At 62.3% G+C, this 18873-nt stretch overlaps 2 protein-coding genes across 3 annotated transcripts; one reads left to right on the top strand and one right to left on the bottom strand.

Annotated features, from left to right (window-relative positions):
- Positions 1-1228: 1228 nt before the first annotated feature.
- SLC2A6 (solute carrier family 2 member 6) lies at positions 1229-9148 on the top strand. Its single transcript, XM_060013828.2, has 10 exons — positions 1229-1381; positions 1931-2093; positions 3082-3288; positions 3924-4023; positions 4658-4869; positions 5293-5445; positions 6074-6182; positions 6439-6624; positions 6834-6979; positions 7840-9148. Exons 1-10 carry the CDS (start codon positions 1290-1292, stop codon positions 7993-7995), a joined length of 1524 nt encoding a protein of 507 aa, XP_059869811.1. The 5' UTR covers positions 1229-1289; the 3' UTR covers positions 7996-9148.
- A 1714-nt stretch (positions 9149-10862) lies between these two features.
- Positions 10863-18492, bottom strand: CACFD1 (calcium channel flower domain containing 1). 2 transcript variants are annotated; one of them, XM_060013829.2, is made up of 5 exons: positions 18314-18492; positions 15272-15344; positions 14576-14701; positions 11652-11759; positions 10863-11085 (listed from the first exon to the last, which is right to left on the bottom strand). In XM_060013829.2, exons 1-5 carry the CDS (start codon positions 18432-18434, stop codon positions 10995-10997), a joined length of 519 nt encoding a protein of 172 aa, XP_059869812.1. In that variant the 5' UTR covers positions 18435-18492; the 3' UTR covers positions 10863-10994. The 2 variants fall into 2 exon arrangements, with proteins under 2 accessions (XP_059869812.1, XP_059869813.1); XM_060013830.1 differs by lacking the exons at positions 10863-11085; positions 11652-11759 and adding an exon at positions 13618-14042.
- Between the last annotated feature and the right edge of the window lie 381 nt (positions 18493-18873).

The following is an 18873-nucleotide window of genomic DNA, read 5'->3' as shown; positions in this document are numbered from 1 at the left end:
AAGTCCAAAGGGAGAGCTGGAACTAGTAATTCCGTTCTGTTGTTTTTGTTGTGTGGTGTGTGCGTGTGTGGTTTGCGTTTTTGTTTGGTCGGTTGGGTTTTTTGTGGCTGGCGGTGGTGTTTTGTTTTAAGAATGGGCTTCCAGCGCCTCCCTGGTGGCGCAGTGGTTGAGAATCTGCCTGCCAATGCAAGGGACACGGGTTCGAGTCCTGGTCTGGGAAGATCCCACATGCCGCGGAGCAACTAGGCCCGTGAGCCACAACTACTGAGCCTGTGCGTCTGGAGCCTGTGCTCCACAACCGGAGAGGCCGTGACAGTGAGAGGCCCGCACACCGCGATGAAGAGTGGCCCCTGTTCGCCGCAATTGGAGAAAGCCCTCACACAGAAACGAAGACCCAACGCAGCCAAAAATAATAAAAAAAAAAAAGAATGGGCTTCCAGGGAATTTTCAGGTTCTTTCTTATTTTTAAGTGCTATCTTATTACCTGGATGATTGGCTACAAGCCCAAGTCACTCCTGCAATCAGAAATGGGGAAAATCCAAGTCTCGCCCACTGGAATCGCCACCCCCTCCTCCCTCTGCCTTCACTCCACACACCTTCGGCTGCGGCTGTCCCAGATACTCGCGAACCTGATTTCACCGCGTCAAGGGGACAGCAGTGACTCAGAAACGCGATGTGGCAGGGAGAGAGGGCGTGGAGCGCAAGGCGGAGCACACAGCCTTCGTCTCCACAAGTGTTCGCTGTGTGACCTTTGCGCGTCACGGCCCCTCTCTGGGCTTCAGCTTCCTCCTGCTTATAGCAACTGGGCCCCGGGGTGGGACGCAGTCTGCGCCCCAGGGCTGGTACCCAGCTTGGACCCAGACGCGGACACAGACGAATGGGGAAGAGCTCTGCCTCCAGGCCCTGCATGACTTTCAAGCGGCTCCCTCCGTGCGGGTTCCCATCCGCTAAGTGAGCCCCGGGGCCTCCAGGGGCGCACGAGGGGCCTGCCGCGTCCAGGGAAAACCCTGCCGCCCCGTCCGGGCTCCTCCGCCCTACACCCGAGTCGGCTACAGGGTAAAGCCCGGCCGCCCCACCCCAGCGCCGCACCCCGCATCCTCAGCATCCGCACCACTCGTGGCCGCCTCATTGGCCGGCGCCCGCTCTGCAGGGCCGCCCCGCAGCCAATCGCGGTCATGGGGGCGGAGCTGCGGGCTCAGCCGGATGCTCCCAGCAGCTGCGGCCGGACGCGCCTCTGGCCGGAGCTGCCCCTGCCCCTCGGCGGCGCACCCCGACAGGAGAAGCCGGCCATGCAGGAGCCGCTGCTGGGAGCCGAGGGCCCGGACTATGACACCTTCCCCGAGAAGCCGCCCCCGTCACCAAGGGAGACGACGCGGGTCGGGTGAGAGCCTCTAGGCATAGGGTCTGCGGGTGGAGGCTAGGGATGGCCCTGGTATCCTCCAGTGGGCAGCTGGCTCCCATCTTGGGCCTCCACTGACTGTCGGTGAGTGGCCACCAAGGGGCCATCTGGTTCCCTCCTGCCCCAGACACACTAGTCCTATTTAAGGAGCCGGTCCTCCTGAGTACAGGGCCCAGCCCCCAATTGGCAGAGACAGGGCGACTGAGACCCAGAGGGGGCGAGGGGCTTGCCTAAAGTCACACAGTAAGCCTTGAACGGCAAAGCTGGGGGCAGACACCGAGCCTCCTCTGCGGGAACAGTGCTCTGCACCTGCGTCTCAGCCACAGCAGTGGGCTGCAAGGGCTGTCCTCATGCCCTGGGGGTTTCCCAAGGGAGCTGGTGCTCAGGCCTGGGAGGTGCCAGCCTGACCAGCTCTTGACCCAGCCGTCCCCAGCACGGCGCTCTGAGCGGGTAGCCACCGTGCTCAGGACAGGCAGCAGTTAGGCGAGGAGGGACTCAGATTCTGACTGCTCTGCACCCCCCACGCACCAGGGCCCTGCAGAACAAGAGGGTGTTCCTAGCTACCTTCGCTGCTGTGCTGGGCAACTTCAGCTTCGGGTATGCCCTGGTCTACACGTCCCCTGTCATCCCAGCCCTGGAGCACTCCTTGGACCCAAACCTGAGTCTGACCAAAACCCAGGCATCCTGGTTCGGGGTAAGAGCCATGCTCTGAGCTGGAGGGGGGGCAGGGCAGGGACGCACTGAGCTCCGTCCCAAGCTAGGAACCCCCCAAAGGTCAGCCTTGGGACCCCCTCCAGGGCCCTGGTCTGCCCCCCCCACACCCACTCCAGGGTGGGGTGGGTGGAGTGAGGCCAGATAATGGCTGTGAAATAAAAGGAGGAAGTGAAAGCTGATGGAGAAGGGAAGGAGCAGGTGGGGAGGTGTCCCTTAAGGCCTCCACCCAGTGGGGCTGAGGGCTCCCCAGATCCCCCCACCCAGAGCTGGGCTGTCGTAGCAGAGAGGACACCTCCCTGGAGGAGGGGTGGCAGGAGAATCCGCTACTAATGGAAGAAGCACTGCTGGGGCACAGCGGGTCCCAGGATAGACGGTGGGCGTGTAAGTAGGAAGAGCACAGGCCCCCGGAGTCCCAAGATTCTAGAATAGCAATCTCAGCGGCCTCCGATTTACAACCACAACACGTCAGCTAAGACGATAATACCCAGTGCAGGCTGCACACCTAGTGTGTGCCGGGCCTGTGCTAGGCACCTGCCACGAGAGCCGGTTTACTCCAGGGCCAACCCTATGAGGGGGGTGCTACCGCTGTCCCCATAATGCAGCTGAAGGAACTGAGGCTCAGACAGGCTGAGCACCGTGCCCAGGTCACTGACCGGATCCAACCTGGTCCACTCGACAGGGAATCCGAGAACCCCCAAGTCTTAAAATCCCAAGGGCTTCAAGTCACAGAGTTCTCCTGCCTGCTCTATCACAGTGCTAGACATCTAAATATCAGGCTGGACAGAGCCGCTGCAGACAGCTGTTGTGGCATCCCTAACAAACAGCTGTCCACATGCTGCTTGTACCCCTCCGGAGACGGGAGGCTCACTACCATCCAGGGCCCTAGTCCGGCAGCCCAGGCTCCTGGGACAGCCTGGAAAAGCAGCTGTCTCTAGGCTCTGACGGGGCCCTGCACCCTTTCCCCGCAGTCCGTGTTCACCTTGGGTGCGGCGGCCGGGGGCCTCAGCGCCATGGTGCTCAACGACCTCCTGGGCCGGAAGCTGAGCATCATGTTCTCGGCTGTGCCCTCGGCGGCCGGCTATGCGCTCATGGCGGGCGCCCACGGCCTCTGGATGTTGCTCCTGGGGAGGACGCTGACGGGCTTCGCTGGGGGACTCACAGCCGCCTGCATCCCGGTAAGGCCAGGACTGCCCACCCCGGTCCTCTCACTGCCTCACCATCAGCTGAGGCCTCCTGGCCTCGGAGCCCCCTGGTCAACAGGGATGTGTTTGCCAGGGAGCCTCAGCTCAGCCCCACCAGGGCAGCTAATTTGGGGGGAATCTGACACCAGTCCCAAGCCGCCCCCAGCTCTGGACTCCCCAAACTTCCTGTCCTGAGTCCTGACACATTGCTCAATCAGAGAAAATCCACATTGAGCAACGCAACAAGAAAGGGAAGGGAAGTCCCTGCCCTGCACCCTTCCTGGCACCCCCTCGTCATACCCACCATTCCACATACCCACTCGGGGGCTGGGCAAGCCCGGCATGGGACGAAGGCCCCTGAAGGAGCAGAGGCCAGAGTCCAGGTGCCCTCAGGCCTCCCAATTCCCAGCCTCACGCCCCCACGTCAGAGCTGAGCGCTTCTGCCCACTTGGCAGGGCGACTGAGGCCCAAGGGACACCACGCCGTGAGTCACGATGCGGAGGAGAACCCCGCTGGAAGCCCCCGCTCCCTGCTCCCCACGGCTCACCAGGCCACCTGTGCTACCTCAGCTGGGCCCGGGCACCTGTGTTCTCAGCGGAGGCCGGGGTGGGGGCGGATGTGTCTTGCAGGTGTACGTGTCTGAGATTGCTCCCGCAGGCGTCCGTGGGGCCCTGGGCGCCACACCCCAGCTCATGGCCGTGTTCGGATCACTGTCTCTCTACGCCCTTGGCAAGTATCACCCACAGGCGCTCTAGGCGCCTCCCCCGTGTGCAGGCCGGGGGGTGATGGGGTGCCGCTGAGCAGCCGGGGGTGGGAAGGGATGAACGAACGTGCCCCCAGACGAATTCCATGCTGGGAGGCCAGAGGCATAGCTGCCTTCATGCTGTGTGCCTCCGGGCAATTCCCTGCGCCCCTCTGGTCACGAGGTCCCACCCCTAACTGGGCAGGGAGGGCTTCTCTTGGGCTGGCAGCCTTTAAACTGTCTTTTGACAGCAGAATGTTTTCTGTCAAATAGTCTTAGGTGGGAAGACCATAGAGAAAAGTGATCAGAGTGCAGCCAGCTGAGGTGGGGTGGGGGTTTGGCGGTAGAGGCCCCAGGACCTTGCTGCTCAGGCTACTCCTCCATCACCTTGCCGTGGCCCTTGAGACCCTCCAAGGACCTGGGCCCAGTGCCAGGGGCCAGGCAGTCCCTGTGGCCCCTCTTGATTGAGACCGCAGAGGCCTGGAGCAACCAGGGTAGGCTTCCTGTAGGAGGTGGCCCGGGGACTCACACCTGAGGGCAAATGAGGCTGCTCAGAGGCCCCGGTGGGAGGGGTTCTGGGCCCAGCGCAGCCGCAGCTCCTCACCCGCTCCTTGTGCCCAGGCCTGCTGCTGCCGTGGCGCTGGCTGGCCGTGGCCGGGGAGGGGCCCGTGCTTGTCATGATTCTGCTGCTCAGCTTCATGCCCAACTCACCTCGCTTCCTGCTCTCGAGGGGCAGGGACTCGGAGGCGCTGCAGGCCCTGGCCTGGCTGCGAGGGGCTGACGCTGACATCCGCTGGGAGTTCGAGCAGATCCAGGACAACGTCCGGAGACAGGTGTGGGAGGCGTGGGCGCCTACAGCACTGTGGGGCTGTGGCCATTCACTAGGCCATCACAAGCCTCAGTTGCTTTTCCTGGAGAACAGGGATAAGAGCAGCTCCCACCTCTAGGAACAAGGGGTGGGGGGGTGCGATGTCGTGGCCCCTGGCCCAGGGCGCATGTGCCGTGCGGTGGATGCCTGGGGGCCCGGCGATACTGACAAGCAGGAGTCTGCCTTGGCCCACCCACTGATCCAAGAGCCTGGGTCCACGCGGGGGTCCCCGGGCCTGTCCCCAGAGCCAGGGTCGCCTCTGTGCTGGGGATCTTCCCTGGAGGAGGGAAGAGGGGAGCCTCCTACCCAGCCCCATGCAGCCCAGGGCAGGTTGGTGCCAGCCGGAGGGGTGGGCACAGCCCCCTCAGCGGCAGCCTCGTGCCTCCAGAGCAGCCACCTGTCGTGGGCCGAGGCCCGGGACCCCCACATGTACCGCCCCATCGTCATCGCCTTGCTGATGCGCTTCCTGCAGCAACTGACGGGCATCACGCCCATCCTCGTCTACCTGCAGTCCATCTTCGACAGCACTGCCGTCCTGCTGGTGAGAGCCCGGCCCCACACCACCCGCTCTGCCCCCAGATCCGGGGAGGGCATCCCCGCGGAGCATCTGCTCTGTGCCGGGGTCTGGGGTGCACGCACACGCGCAGACACCAGCGTCTCTTAACTGTTTCTGGGCCAACCACCTGTTCTCAGAGGAATGTTTGTAAACGAAGCTTGCATGTTTTAAAATAAGGTAGAATTACCAGGAAAACCAGTTCTATAGAAGCATAGACCCCCCGGGAGCCACAGACCCCAGGTTCAGAGCATCTGCCACCCACTGAGGAAGTACCTCCCCTCCAAACCTCAGCTTCCTCCTCTGCGAAGCCAGCATGGCTTCATCCACCCTTCCTGGGGCTCAGAGGGAGATGAGGTCTGAAGATGAGCGACAGCGTGGTTCCACAAGTTGTTGTGATGCCTGGATCCGGTGCCAGCCCTGGGCTTGGTGGTGGGCACAGCAGTTGCGCCCCTGCCTGCGAAGGCCCCACTGGCCGGGCTGGGTGACCAGCGAAACCGCCTGGCACAAAGCAGCTGAGCCTGGGGCCGGTCCCTGCAGAGCCTTGGCGGGGGCGGTGGGGCGGGGAGGAACAGCAGACTGGGGTCCCTCAGCCCCGGGGGCTTCCTCCTTGCAGCCCCCTGAGGATGACGCAGCCATCGTGGGAGCTGTGCGGCTCCTGTCCGTGCTGATTGCCGCCCTCACCATGGACCTGGCCGGCCGCAAGGCTCTGCTCTTTGTCTCAGGTGAGCACAGGCTGCTCACCTGCACTCATTCACTCCTTCAGCAGCTGCCACGTGTCTTGCCAGCCCTCGCGGTGGGAGCGCCAGGGGGCCTGGGTCAGCTGATGATGACACACATGCTGGGTGTGGCGGGAGCCCAAACGTGGGCTGGGTGGGAGCTGGCTGCCCTGCAGGGGACTGGGCCACACGGGGTACAGGGCGCTGAGGGGTGCTGGCTCAGAGGGTCCCGGCCCCCCGAGGGCCACCTGTCTGTCCACAGCGGCCAGCATGTTTGCTGCCAACCTGACGCTGGGGCTGTACGTCCATTTCGGTCCGAAGCCTCTGGCCCCCAACAGCACCATGGGCCTGGAGAGTGTGCCCCTGGGAGGCACAGAGCAGCCCCTGGCCACGCCCACCAGCTACCTCACCCTGGTGCCCCTGCTGGCCACCATGCTCTTCATCATGGGTAGGTGTGGCCGTGCTCTACAGGGTCTGGGGGCAGGGCTGTCTTGGGTATGAGGTGCGGGGACGCGCCGGTGTTGTGGGCGGTGTCACTGCCGTCCCGGAGGTTGGGGAGCCATCCCTCAGCAGCTCCAGGGAGACACGAGAGGCCTTCTTCCCCGCCCCCCCCCACGACAAATGGGCTCTGAGCCCGCCCCTCCCCGCTTCCGGCAGGCTACGCCATGGGCTGGGGGCCCATCACCTGGCTCCTCATGTCTGAGATCCTGCCCCTGCGGGCCCGCGGCGTGGCCTCGGGGCTCTGCGTGCTCGTCAGCTGGCTCACCGCCTTTGCCCTCACCAAGTCCTTCCTGCTGGTGGTGGTGAGTGCTCTGCCCCGGGGACCTGGGGCCTCTCTGGCCGGTGCCGAGGGCCGTGCTGAGGCTTCTCCGCGTGTCCCCTCAGCCTTAGCACACACCCCCTTCACGCGGAGGCCAAGGGCCGTCAAGTGACAACATGCATTTCAGCAAACAGACTCGGCTCAGGGAACTGTTGGGAGAAGTCAGGTGACTGACCTCCCAGGCCAGGGTGGGACCCAAGTCCAGACAGCCACACCCGCCTGCCCTGCCTGTCACCCTCCGGGGTATCTGGGCCTTCTGTCTGGGTGGGCAGTTTGGGTCTCTCCGTCGAATGCTTCCCCATCCCCTTCCCCTTCACCCAGCCTCTTGGTTCAAACCCCCAGCAGGCCCTGAAGCCAACCACAACCTCCAGGTTCCAGCTCCCAGCTCCCAAGTGGGAGAATCTGATGGGGACAGCTTGGATGGGGCCTAGCCTGGTGCAGTCAGTGGGTCAGGGCAGGGTTGGGGGCGCCCCGAGCAGGTCAGCCACGCTGTGGTGGCAGGCCTGCCGCAAGCGGGCATGTGGGACAGCTCAAAATGAGAGGTGGGCACTGGGACCAAGGAGAGAGGCCGGTGTCTGGGGCAGGTTGGGCTCCGGCTGCGAGAAGTCAGTCCTGGGCCCAGCACAGAGGAAGGCTGCCTGCACCCCTCAAGGACTCGAATGCCCTGCTGAGGCACCTGGATTTCACGCTGGAGACGGCGGGGAACCCGGGGGTGGTCCAAGCAGGGGAACGAGATGAAGGCCTGCCCCCCAGGCTGGCTGATGCCTGCAGGGCCACAAGCTGGTGCTGGGGCGAAGGGCCTTTAGTGCTCCCCTGTGACCCGGAGCCCCTCTTCTCCCCCAGAACGCCTTCGGCCTGCAGGCGCCTTTCTTCTTCTTTGCCGCCGTGTGTTCCGTGAACCTGGCCTTCACTGGCTGCTGTGTGCCCGAGACCAAGGGCCGGTCGCTGGAGCAGATCGAGTCCTTCTTCCGCAGCGGGAGGAGGTCCTTCCTACGCTAGGGCGGGGCCCCCACCGTTGAGGGCCAAACCACTGGGTGGTGGAGCGTGTCGGGGCCCCAAACCTGCACCCCGCGTCCAGGAGGCGGTGTCAACCCGCCGCCAGCCAGGGCACAGGAGGACTGGCCAGAGGCCTCACGGCACGGCACACGCACCAGCTCTGGGCAGGCAGCGCCCCGTCCAGCCTCGGCCCTGGCTCAGGTGGCCCCAGTGTCACCCACTCATCGGCCAGACCCACCGACGGAGAGGGCAGCCACATGGCCCCGGGGCCAAGGCCTTGTTGGGCGACCTCGGGCCTAGTGCTCACTCACGCGTGGAGGGCCACGCCGAGGACACACAGGGCTGCTGGCGGTGGAGCGGCTCCGCACAGGACGTCGGCCCTCCTCCTGCTCTGATCACCTGGCGGCCATTGAGCCTCTTGGCTTTGGGGACCAAGACAGAAACCTGGGCCTGTGAGGCCTATGGACACCGCACGGACCGTCCTGGACCCCCAAAGGCCAGGACCCAGCGTGGACACTCCCTCCTACACCCACCCGCCTTCTGGGAACAGGAAGCGCTCGAGTTCAAGCTGTGTTCACCCTATTTATACAAATAAATCGGGCCACGGCCCAGGAGAGGAAGGAGTGGGGTTTACTCCAGGTGGGGGAGCTCCCCCAGCAGCCAGGCTGGACCCAAATTCTCAGCCAAGGTCGCCAGGGCCTGCTGCCCCAGGCCACCTCTCTACGGCCCCAAGCTGCCCACAGCCAGGCAGAAGGAAGAGGCAAGGGCCGTGGGCCCCCGGCCTTGGGGTTCCAGCCCCTCCTAGCTGTGCGAGCTCGGCCAAGCCACCATCCTTGCCTGAGATGCTGGGAGCAGGCCGGCACAGGGCCAGCAGCATAGGGGACCTCGATACCGTGGCAGTTACTCCCGGGGCTGGCCCCTGCTCAGCCGGTGTAGGTCGGGGCATCCCTACCGCTTACTTAGTGGCCCGGAGGGAGACGGTAACAGGCGGACCACGCGGGAGACCATACAAACCGCTACCAGGCTTTACTGCTCAAAATGCACGCCAAACACAGAGTAGACAAGCACCAGGAGAGGACAGAGCCCAGGGCCGCAGAGGGGGAGGGCCCTGGCGGCCCCGCCCCTCCACCAGCCGGCAAGGTGGGACCCGCCCCCCGACTGCGAGACAGGATCGCAGCGCCAGGGCTGCTCGGCTACGCTCATTCGGAACCTCGTCAAGTGACCTGCCCACTCTGGCCTGGGACCGAGGGGTTGGAGGGCCCACCCAACTTCCTCACAGGGCAGAAGCGCAAGCTTCCTCAACACACAGCCCGCCCTTCTCCTGCAGCAAGAAGACCCCCACCAGCAAGGCCCCGGAGGCAGGGGCAGGAGTGACCCAGAGCCCCACTTCCTGGGTAAGAATGAGCCAGGAGGGGCAGGCAGGGCCCTTGCTCCTCCTGGGAGGTAGACAGGCCTCATTCACGGCACACGCAGGAGAGAGACACACACAAACACACACACACACACACACATGCACACACCCTGCTGGCCTGGAGAGACCTACAGCCCACAGCCCTTTGAACCCAGTGCTGGCCTGAGGAAATTGGTCCTGGAGGACCCCTGAAGGCACGTGTCGGGCTCCCTGCACAGCTGCTGGGGGACGCTGCTGTGCCCGGGACAGTGCCTGCCCTCCCAGCCTCAAACGCTAACAAACCCCAGAGATGAAAAGTCCCTCTGGGAAGCAAAGACCGGGGCGCAGCCCTGGGGCTGGATCCACAGAGCAGGAGCTGGCCCCTGGGCTCTGGGCGCCCAGAGCAGGCCCAGCCTGGGGTCCCGGGAGGGGCAGGAGCTGAGCCCCAGGCCACCCGGGCGGGCCAGGCCTGTCACACACGCCAATGGCTGAAACCAGTCCAGCAACCAGAGCGGCCGGTGGGCAGGGCGGAAGGAAGGGACGGCGCACGGAGGGAGGCTGAGGAGACGACGCGCACGTCCACACAGGCCCCGCTCCCTGGTGGCCTGGCACCCAGCGCAGTGGGGCAGCTCACAGTGGAAGCAGGGGCGGCTCTAGCCTCTGCCCAGCTCTCAAAAGGCAGGAAGCTCCCTGAGGACAGGGCGGGGGGTGGGGTCAGCAGGTCCACACCAGAGAGGTGGACGGGCAGCCCCGCGGGGCAGGGGAGAGCCTGCCCTCCGCACGTCCTTAGCACCGGGGCCTGGGGGATGGGGAGAACCTAGGGCTGGCCAGGCCCACGGGAAGTGTCCTGGTTCCGTGCTTGTCCAAGCTTCCCGGGAGCCGGGCGAGGGAGCACACCCCAACCAGCGGCTGGGTCACTACCTGGGCTGCCATCGCGGGTCGGGAGCGCTGTGGGCTCCCATGGAGAACAGAGTGGCAGGGGGTGTGGGCAGCAGGACACCGCTCCGCCCTGATGACAGGAGGACAGAGGCAGCCCAGGTGGCTCAGCTTACGGGATGCTCTCCTGCCTGGAGGGCTGAGAGGAGGCCACTGTGGCCAATGCCCAGGCCTGGGTTGATGGACCTCCCACCTCGAGACGGGACCAAAGTCCCCAAAAGCAGCTCCTCGCGGGCCTTCAGCAGGTCTCGGGGGTCCCGCCAGCTGTGTAAGCCTGGAAACCCACCCAGGGGCCTCTTGCCGGCAGGCCACGCGAGCTGGGAAGAGTGGGGTCAGGCGGGCCGTCTGCAGAGCTCTGCAGGCTCCGCGCGGCCTCACGCCCCGAGGCCTGGATCACCCCGAGGCCCCCGCTGCCTGCCACTACCTCCCATCCCCTCGATGCTGGCCAAGGCCCTCAGAGCCCTCACCCCAGCCCCTTGGCGCCTAGCTTGGGGTGATGCCAATCTGGGGGAGGGGCAGACAGAGGAGGACTCCAGGTGCGGGGACAGGTGAGAGGGACTGAGGGAGCTGGACACAGGCTCCTCCTCCAGGCTGCCCCTCAGGGTCAGTGCGCCTCGGGGACGTGCTCACACAGACCAGAGGGCCGACGGGGGGGCGGGAGGGCCCCCCGACCACATCACAGCTCCCCCTCCAGGGTGTCCGTGAGCTTCTCCTCGTCCGCCTGCTGCTTCTGCTGCTGGATCCTGGCGTAGGAGATCGCGTCGCCCCTGGGGAGAGAGCCAGTCAGCGCCGCACGGGGGACGGACCCCAGACACACAGCCCTCCCAGCCTCCGCCCCATTCCTGACCTGTGACCCAGGCGTGGCCCGCAGACAGAGCCTAGGGGGCCCTCCAGTTTCCCCAGGCAGAGACCCTATTGCTAGGATGGCGGAGACACACCTTGTCACCTCTAAGAGTGACAAAGGCTGCCTGGGATGCTGGGCTGAGGATTCGGATTCTCAGTCTGGGCTCCGCGAGAGAGGGTGAATGCTGACCGTGGAGCCAGGTGTGAGCCCCGATGGGAAGAGGCTCTCAGTAGCCATGCCTCTGCCACCCCTGCTACAGGCTGTGACGAGGCACGACGGGGCCACCAGGGAGTCCCGTGAATTCTCCTGCTCTCACTCCCTAGAGCTCGGACACCCTAGAGACATGGATGGGGGTCACTGACAGCCTCTGTGCTTCCGTTTCCACAACAGAATAACGGGGGCCACTCCCAGCCCTCTCCTCCCTGCGAGACTTCAGGAGGCGGGAAGTAAAGATCCCCCACCCCCGGGGGCTGGGACCAGCAGACGCACTTCTTGCCCAGAGCAGACAGTCCGTACAGCACTCCGGTGGCGAAGGCGACGGCGTTGCCCAGCAGTGTGGTCAGGGTCAGGCTGATGACGATGGGAACGACGGCCATCCTAGAGGAGAAGCAGAGGTCAAAGGGCACTACCACCCCGCGGCCACGACACCACTTCCAGCTTCCCAGGTTCACCCAGCCCCCTTCCCAGACAGCCAGGAACAGGAAGGGTCCCCAGAAATCAGGTGGGGCACAGGTGCACAGCCGGGCTTCGTAAAGTCCTCAAACACCCGTGAACTTGTCTGTAAAATTCCGTGCATTTTCTGGGGAGAGGACCCAAAGCTTTCATCAGATTTTTGAAAGGATCTGTGATCCAAATAGGGTTAAACAGCACCAAAATGGCCCAAAGCCCTGTGCATAAAGACAGGCAGACCAGAAAATGCAGTGTCAGTTCAGTCCCGTAGCGGCTTGGCGACTGGGGGCAAGTTACTCAACTGAGGAGGCTCAGCCTCTCTACGGTAAGGTGGGGACCAAACCTCAGAGGCTTTGAGACTGAACGAGATAAGGCATGTTAAGTTAAGGCATGTTAAGCACGACAGACGCCTGGAACAGCATAAGCACTAAATAAATGTTGGCTCTTATCAGCGCAGTAAAACCAGCCGTATCTCAACAAGGAAGATCCCAAAGGTTAAGGGGACAAGACACGGGGCTTCCTTATGGCAAGGTGCGCGCCAAGAACGGCTAACTGGGTGGTGAGGCAGCTCTGTCTGGTCCAGGCTGGCGCCACCTGGACACAGGTGTCCACTCTGGCTTAAGTATCCATGGGGCCGATGCCCGGTCCTGGTTGGGATTTCCAGACTGGTGGCAGTGATTTGGGTTAACACACACACCCTGTACACGAGGAAGACAAGACTCTACTTAGACTCTTCTCGGACTCAACCAAATGAATTCTACCTGAATTTCCATTTGGGCGGGACGTGTGATCACGAGGTTTTACCGAAGTTATAAACTTTCTAAGTAATAGAAATTGCTAAGGAAAAGAAAAGACCATGGGGAAAAATCTGTAAAAACAAAACTAAAGGCAAACAACAGGCCAGAAATACATTTGCAGGAAATATAACAAAAAACTAAGAACTCTTTAATATAGAAACACATGTAACTTACTAAGTAAAATGCTACAATGTCAAAAGGCGAAAAGGAAGCTAGACCCTTAACTACCAAAAACGAAAATGCAATTAGTAAAAAACATACAGAAAAAGATTTTACCTTAGATAACAGATACAAATGTGAAAAGGGCACACGGCCCTGGGCCAGGGGAAAGACAGAAGAAACTCAGGTACTCTCTTTGGAAAGCACTTTGGCCACATATTGAAATCTTTTAAATGATTGTAATCTTTGACCTAATAACCCCACACCTGGAAATAGATCCTGAGGAAATCATCATCAACACAGAAAGTTTTAGCACCGAGATGTTCATCACAGCCTGACTTGTACTGCAGGTTACAAATGAAGAAAAGCATGATACGTTCAGCGGAATAAATATTCCTATCGTTAAAATTCATCTTATGGGGACCTCTCTGGTGGCACAGTGGTTAAGAATCCGCCTACCAATGCAGGGGACACGGGTTCGATCCCTGGTTCAATCCCTGGAAGATCCCACATGCTGCAGAGCAACTAAGCCCGTGTGCCACAACGACTGAGCCTGTGAGCCACAACTACTGAGCCCGCGTGCCTAGAGCCCGTGCGCCGCAACGAGGGAAGCCACCGCCACAATGAGAAGCCCATGCACCACAATGAAGAGTATCCCCTGCTCACCACAACTAGAGAAAGCCCGCATGCAGCAACGAAGACCCAACACAGCCAAAAATTAATTAATTAATTTTTTTAGAAAGTCATCTTACGAAGCCTTTGTGGTAATACTGAAAATATTTCTACCATGATTTTAAGGGGGAAAAAACCCAGGATACAAATGTACTTGTAATGGTTAAAACTGTGCGAAAACAGGTTTTAGAAAATGCCTGAAGACAGAGTGAAAGGACACATATCAAAATGTTAACGAGTAGTGGGGCTTTGGGTAACAACTTTTTATTTCCACATTATTTTTAATGAATGTATATTACTGTTAGCATTTTTAACTAATTAAAAAGAAACAGGAACGCCGGCAAAGGAGGCGCCGATGCGTGGTATTTCGTATTCCTCTGTGCTTTAAACACAGTGGAAAACGGCTCTAGAGCTGAGCACGTATCCTGTGCTCTGACACAACTACTGGCCTCCAGAAAGGGAAGAAACCCTTGAAATAAAAACCTCCATATTTATTTCTAAAGATAATCTAGACACAACCACTTCGGCTGCTGCTGCCGGACGCTGCTGAGGGCCTCCTGGACACCAGGCACCGCGCCGGAAGCTGCATTAAACACACCCACAGATTAGTTCAATCTCACGGCTCGGATGGGAGGTACTACGTACTGAACTTGTTGTCAGATGTGGGAAAATAAGAGAAAAGCATATTTGGAAGGCACTATTTTTTGTTCTGTAACTTGCTTCTTTCCCCGTTCACGTCAGGACACCTCGATCGGCCACAGTCCTGAAAGGCTGCACAGAGGCACATACGGATCTTCCAGAATCTGCTCTACAACTCCCAACTGATGGGCCCACAGTCCAGGCATTTCTCGCGTTCTCTATTACACGTACTGCTGCGAGGTGTACGCATCTCACGTCTGAATACTGTGCGGCTGGACCTGTAGGCCAGACGCAGAGCCCTGTACGCTGGGTCCCATCGTAGAGCGGGTCCCTCATGTGACTCTGCACAAACTCCATCCCTGTTTAAACCTCTACCGAGAGTAAACTAAGCAGCCGTCCGCCCAGCCCGGCCAACACTGTCACCTGCAGAAGCAGGGTCTGGGGGAGCCGAGTCAGGCCCGGCCCGCGGCCCCTCACCCGCAGTAGAAGACGGCCTTCTGCCAGGAGCGCAGCTGGTCCACCTTCGCCGCCACCGTGTTCGCAAACTCGATGAACTGGCAGCAGAAGGGCGCCTCGCACAGCAGCAGGACGAACGCGTTCATGCTGCAGAGAGAGGAACAGGCTGGCGCCCAGGCCGGCGAGTCCCCCGCCCCCCTCAGGGCCCCTCCGCCTGCTCCCGGTTGCTCCCCACGCTCTGGGCTCCGGGAGGAGCCGGAGCAGGGCAGCCAGTCCACCGCCACAGCCCGCCCTCGGGATGCCCTCGCTGGAGGAGGAACTCGGCGAGCCCTGAGCGCGGCGCGTGTCTGCGCTGGGGACAGCTGAGCCCGAGGTGGCACGCCAAGGGTGCCTGCTCCCGCCTTTGGGTTCTCCGTGTCCGGGTCACAGTCACCGTGACCAGACACTGGGCCCTCACAGCGGGCCGGGCCCTTCCATCCACCCCCACCGTGGAGGGAAAGCACCCTCGCTATCCCCGTTGGCCCCCAAGAACCCCCTGAGCCCCAGAGTAGGAACACACACAACTAATGCCACCCCAGGTCTCCCACACACCACTGGTGCCCAGTAACCCTCACAGACCAGTCAACCCAATTCAGCTCACTCGTGTTCCACCTGGGAGGTGCCCAGAAATCCACACGCCCCAACACCCCCCGGCAGGACGGTCACACAGCTACTTACATCATCCACACGCCGGCCGCGATGTTCAGAGGGTGGATGGTAACGCAGTTGAAGAAGCCGGAGATGGCGCAAGCTTGGAAGCAAGAGACACGGGCAGGAATCAGCAGGGAGGAAGGGACCGAGCCCGCGGGCAGGCCACCTGGGCAGACGGCGGCTCGTGGAAGCACGAGACCCCTTCCGACCCCAGCACCTGGCTCTTACAGCACCCAGACGTCTCCCCACTGCCACCAGAGACAAGCAAGGCCAACACAACGACTCCATGAACAGGTGAGGACGCAGCCTCAGACAGGCCAAGTGGCTTGCCCAGACCTCACGGCCAGGGTGCGGCTGGACCCCAGAGCTGGCTCGCTCTAGGGTCTCAGCGAGGCAGCGTGGACATCCCGCCCTCTCTCTGTTCTGGGGTTGGAGAAGCCCGCCCTCTGAACCCCAGCTGTCCCAAAACCCATCCCACAAGGTGCGTAGCATGAAAAAGAGAACGTCTCTCAAGGGCTCAGGCCAGGGCAGGCGGCACCGTGCCCAGGGCAGGCCACGAGAGAAGTCCTCTGGATCTGGGTTGGGACAGGGCTGCCCCTCCTGGAAAAGAAATCAGGACCAGGTCGACCTGGATCGCAATTCCAGCTCTGCCTGACCCGCCAGCCCAGTGACTTTACGTATGTTCTTTTCACCTTTCCAGGCCTGTTTTCTCTCCGGCACACAGGACAGCCCTACAGCCCAGCCCACCCACCCTGAAATACCAAGGGTCTGCAGCAGGGAGGGTGCATCCTCTCCTACCCCGGAAAGCGGTTTCTCTGATGCCCCAAATGCTGAGCCTCGCTCACCCCTCCCGACAGCATCCCACCGAGGGGTCCGCACAGTCGCCTGCCTCCTCTCTCACAGCCCCCAGCCCGGCTCCACCGAGAACTCCGGGAGTCTGCCCGGCGGCGCCTGGCCGCTGGGCAGGAAGCCGGGCAGGAAGCTGGGCCTTCCGAGGCAGCGATGAGCAGCCAGTTCATTAAACTTGCAGCAGCTCCCTCTGCACCTGACCTGGAATTCTCCGGTTTTCCCATGTAACCCTATGCAGACAGCAGACGACGGAAGAGGAAACCAGATGCAGTGAACCCAAACTGCAACGGGACCGCCCTCGTACGTCCCCCGCCAAAGCCTCCTCCAGCGACAGATGTACTTCCCGCCTACTAAAGGCGGCACCTGTCCTGGGACAGGTCACACACACATTCAGGCAGCAAGGCTCCCCAGGGCCACGGACGTGAGCGCCCACGATACAGTACTGCCCCTGCGTGACGTCAGCCGTGCCTGGTCTCACCTGACAGCGCCCCATACTTCCTGCCGCAGGTGGCATGTCACCTGTACCCCACTATCTACCAACAGCCAGCCCTGGGGGAGGACCAGGCTTCAACCCAGACACACAGGCTCCGGCCAGGAGCCCTTTAACCATCAAGGGCTGGAAGGTGTCCCCTCGGGGTGTCCAGCATTCTTGCCAGGTGAGGGAGGTGCCCCGTGCCAGCCTGTCTCCTCCCAAGCTCTGGCCTCGAGCTGATGCTCAGGACCCTGCGGAAACGCCTCTCCCGAGACCCCCCCGTGCGTCGGAAGGTGCCCTACGCCACAGCCACCAGCCGCTCACGAGGCTTAGCTGAACTCCAGTCCCATCTCTACAACTGCTCCGTGCTTCGCGTTCTACTCTGTACTATGTACTATTTGGGATTCACACAAGCACTTTCCCCAAATCTGCAGGTAAAACGGACATTTCAGAGCGACGTCACAGGTTTCTCCTGAAGCGTCATCTGTAGCCCCAACACCATGAAGTCCTGGGGTGGCCCAAGAATCCCACTTCGAAAAGCGCAGAACTGGATGCGACGCCAGGGCTAACGAGGGAGTTGGCGGGGCAGCTGACCCCAAGATGGAGGGAGGAGGGTGCCAGCCCACAGGCCCCGCTCAGGCCCCTTCCCTTCTCCCCCCCACCCCGCCCCATCACTGTCACTCCCACAGCAGCCTCACTCTGATCTGCCAGGGAAACAGCTACCCAGACTCCAGAGGATCATGTCTAAGCCCTGACCAGTCTCTCCTACAAAGTCAAAAACACGCTCCCTCTGAAGAGCAACGACAGGGACTCAGAGGCCTTTTTGTGACTGGAGGGAGGGCCTGTCCCGTTATCACCGCTGAACTTTCGTCCAGCCTCCCTCCACCTGCGAGGACCACGAGACTGGAAGGGGAGCCTAAGGAGGTGCTCCTTCGACATATCCGGTCCGGGTCTGCTTGCCTCTGGAAGACCTGCCTCTGGAAGGATCTGCCTTCCTACGTATGTTCTTCGGGGGACTGCGCTCAAAGCGCCTAGCTTTCCAGGAAACCTGAGGTCGGGGTGTGCGTGTCCGCGATGCGGGGTGGGGAGTAGAAGTAGGGGAGATGAGGGACGGTGGAGGCAGCGTTGACAGCAGGAGGGAGAGGTGACATCAGGGGAAGCGCACTGCCTCCAGTGCGGACCCAGAGGAGAGGCCGCCTCCCTCAGCTCACTGCCTGGCCCTCCCGTGGGGACCGCCTGGCCCTCAGGAAGCCTGGCCAGCACCTGCCCCACTTATAAACAACCTTCGCCCAAAGGTTAAGGCGCCTGCCGCCCGCACCCACACCCGAGTCAACAGGTGAGGCGGCCTCCGGACCAGACTGAGCCCGGGTTTCAGCACTGGCATCTGGGCAATCTCGGAAGGCCCCCGGAGTAGGTGCCGCACTGCCCTCACGCTCAGAGGAGCCGTAGAGGAGCAAGTCTCGGCCGCGTCGTTCCCTCCTGGAACGTCCCTTGAGCTGCTCGACAGCCCCGGACCCAGGAGCCCAGGCCGCGGGCCGGTAACCACAGCAACCGCAGAAGCGCCGGCTTCCCTCCGCCCCCGCCGCGGCCCAGAGCCGCGCGTGGCCCGGACACCCCGGCCCCAAGCCGGTCTCTTCCCGGGGGGAGGGGGGGCCGCGGGGGGAGGCCACCGGGGGGGGGGGGGCGGGGCCGGGCGCGCAGGCGCAGCGTGCGGCAGCGCCGGCCCCTCCCCCAGGCTGGGTACTCACAGACGGCCCCTAACACCCCCGACAGGCGACACAGCCAGCGGTACCACCATGTCACGCCCTCCTCCTGCTCGGGCGGCGCCGAGCTCACGGACGCCCCAGCCGTTCCGCCCGCACCGCTCATGGTGCCGCCGTCCGGCGCTCCCGCAGCCCTCACAAAGGGCTCCGGAGCCGGCCGCGTCGTCCCGGCGCGCTGCCTTGTGGGAGAGGCGGCCGCTTATTAGCATAGGGGGCGGGGCTCTCGGGGTTGGGAGAGGGGCTCCCGAGAGGCTCGTGCTCATTAGCATAGAGGTGGGGCCGCGGGTAGGTGCGCCCGAGCGGGCCCGTGTCATTAGCATAGGGGGCGGGGCCCGCAGGGACCTGGATATGGAGGGCCCTAAGGGCTCGCGCTTATTAGCATAGGGGGCGGGTCCTGGCGCCGCAGGACTCCCAGGCGGTCAAACATTCCCACCCAGACTAGTATAGGGGCGGGGCTTCGATGAGAATTATCAGGTGCGCCAGCCTCAGGGCCCCATCGGGACTCCCAACTCCCTCGCCTCTCCTCCCTGGGTAGGAAGACGACC

Source organism: Delphinus delphis, chromosome 6 (assembly GCF_949987515.2).
Source record: "Delphinus delphis chromosome 6, mDelDel1.2, whole genome shotgun sequence".
NCBI classification, from domain to species: domain Eukaryota; kingdom Metazoa; phylum Chordata; class Mammalia; order Artiodactyla; family Delphinidae; genus Delphinus; species Delphinus delphis.
This window is presented reverse-complemented; position numbering and strand designations above follow the sequence as displayed.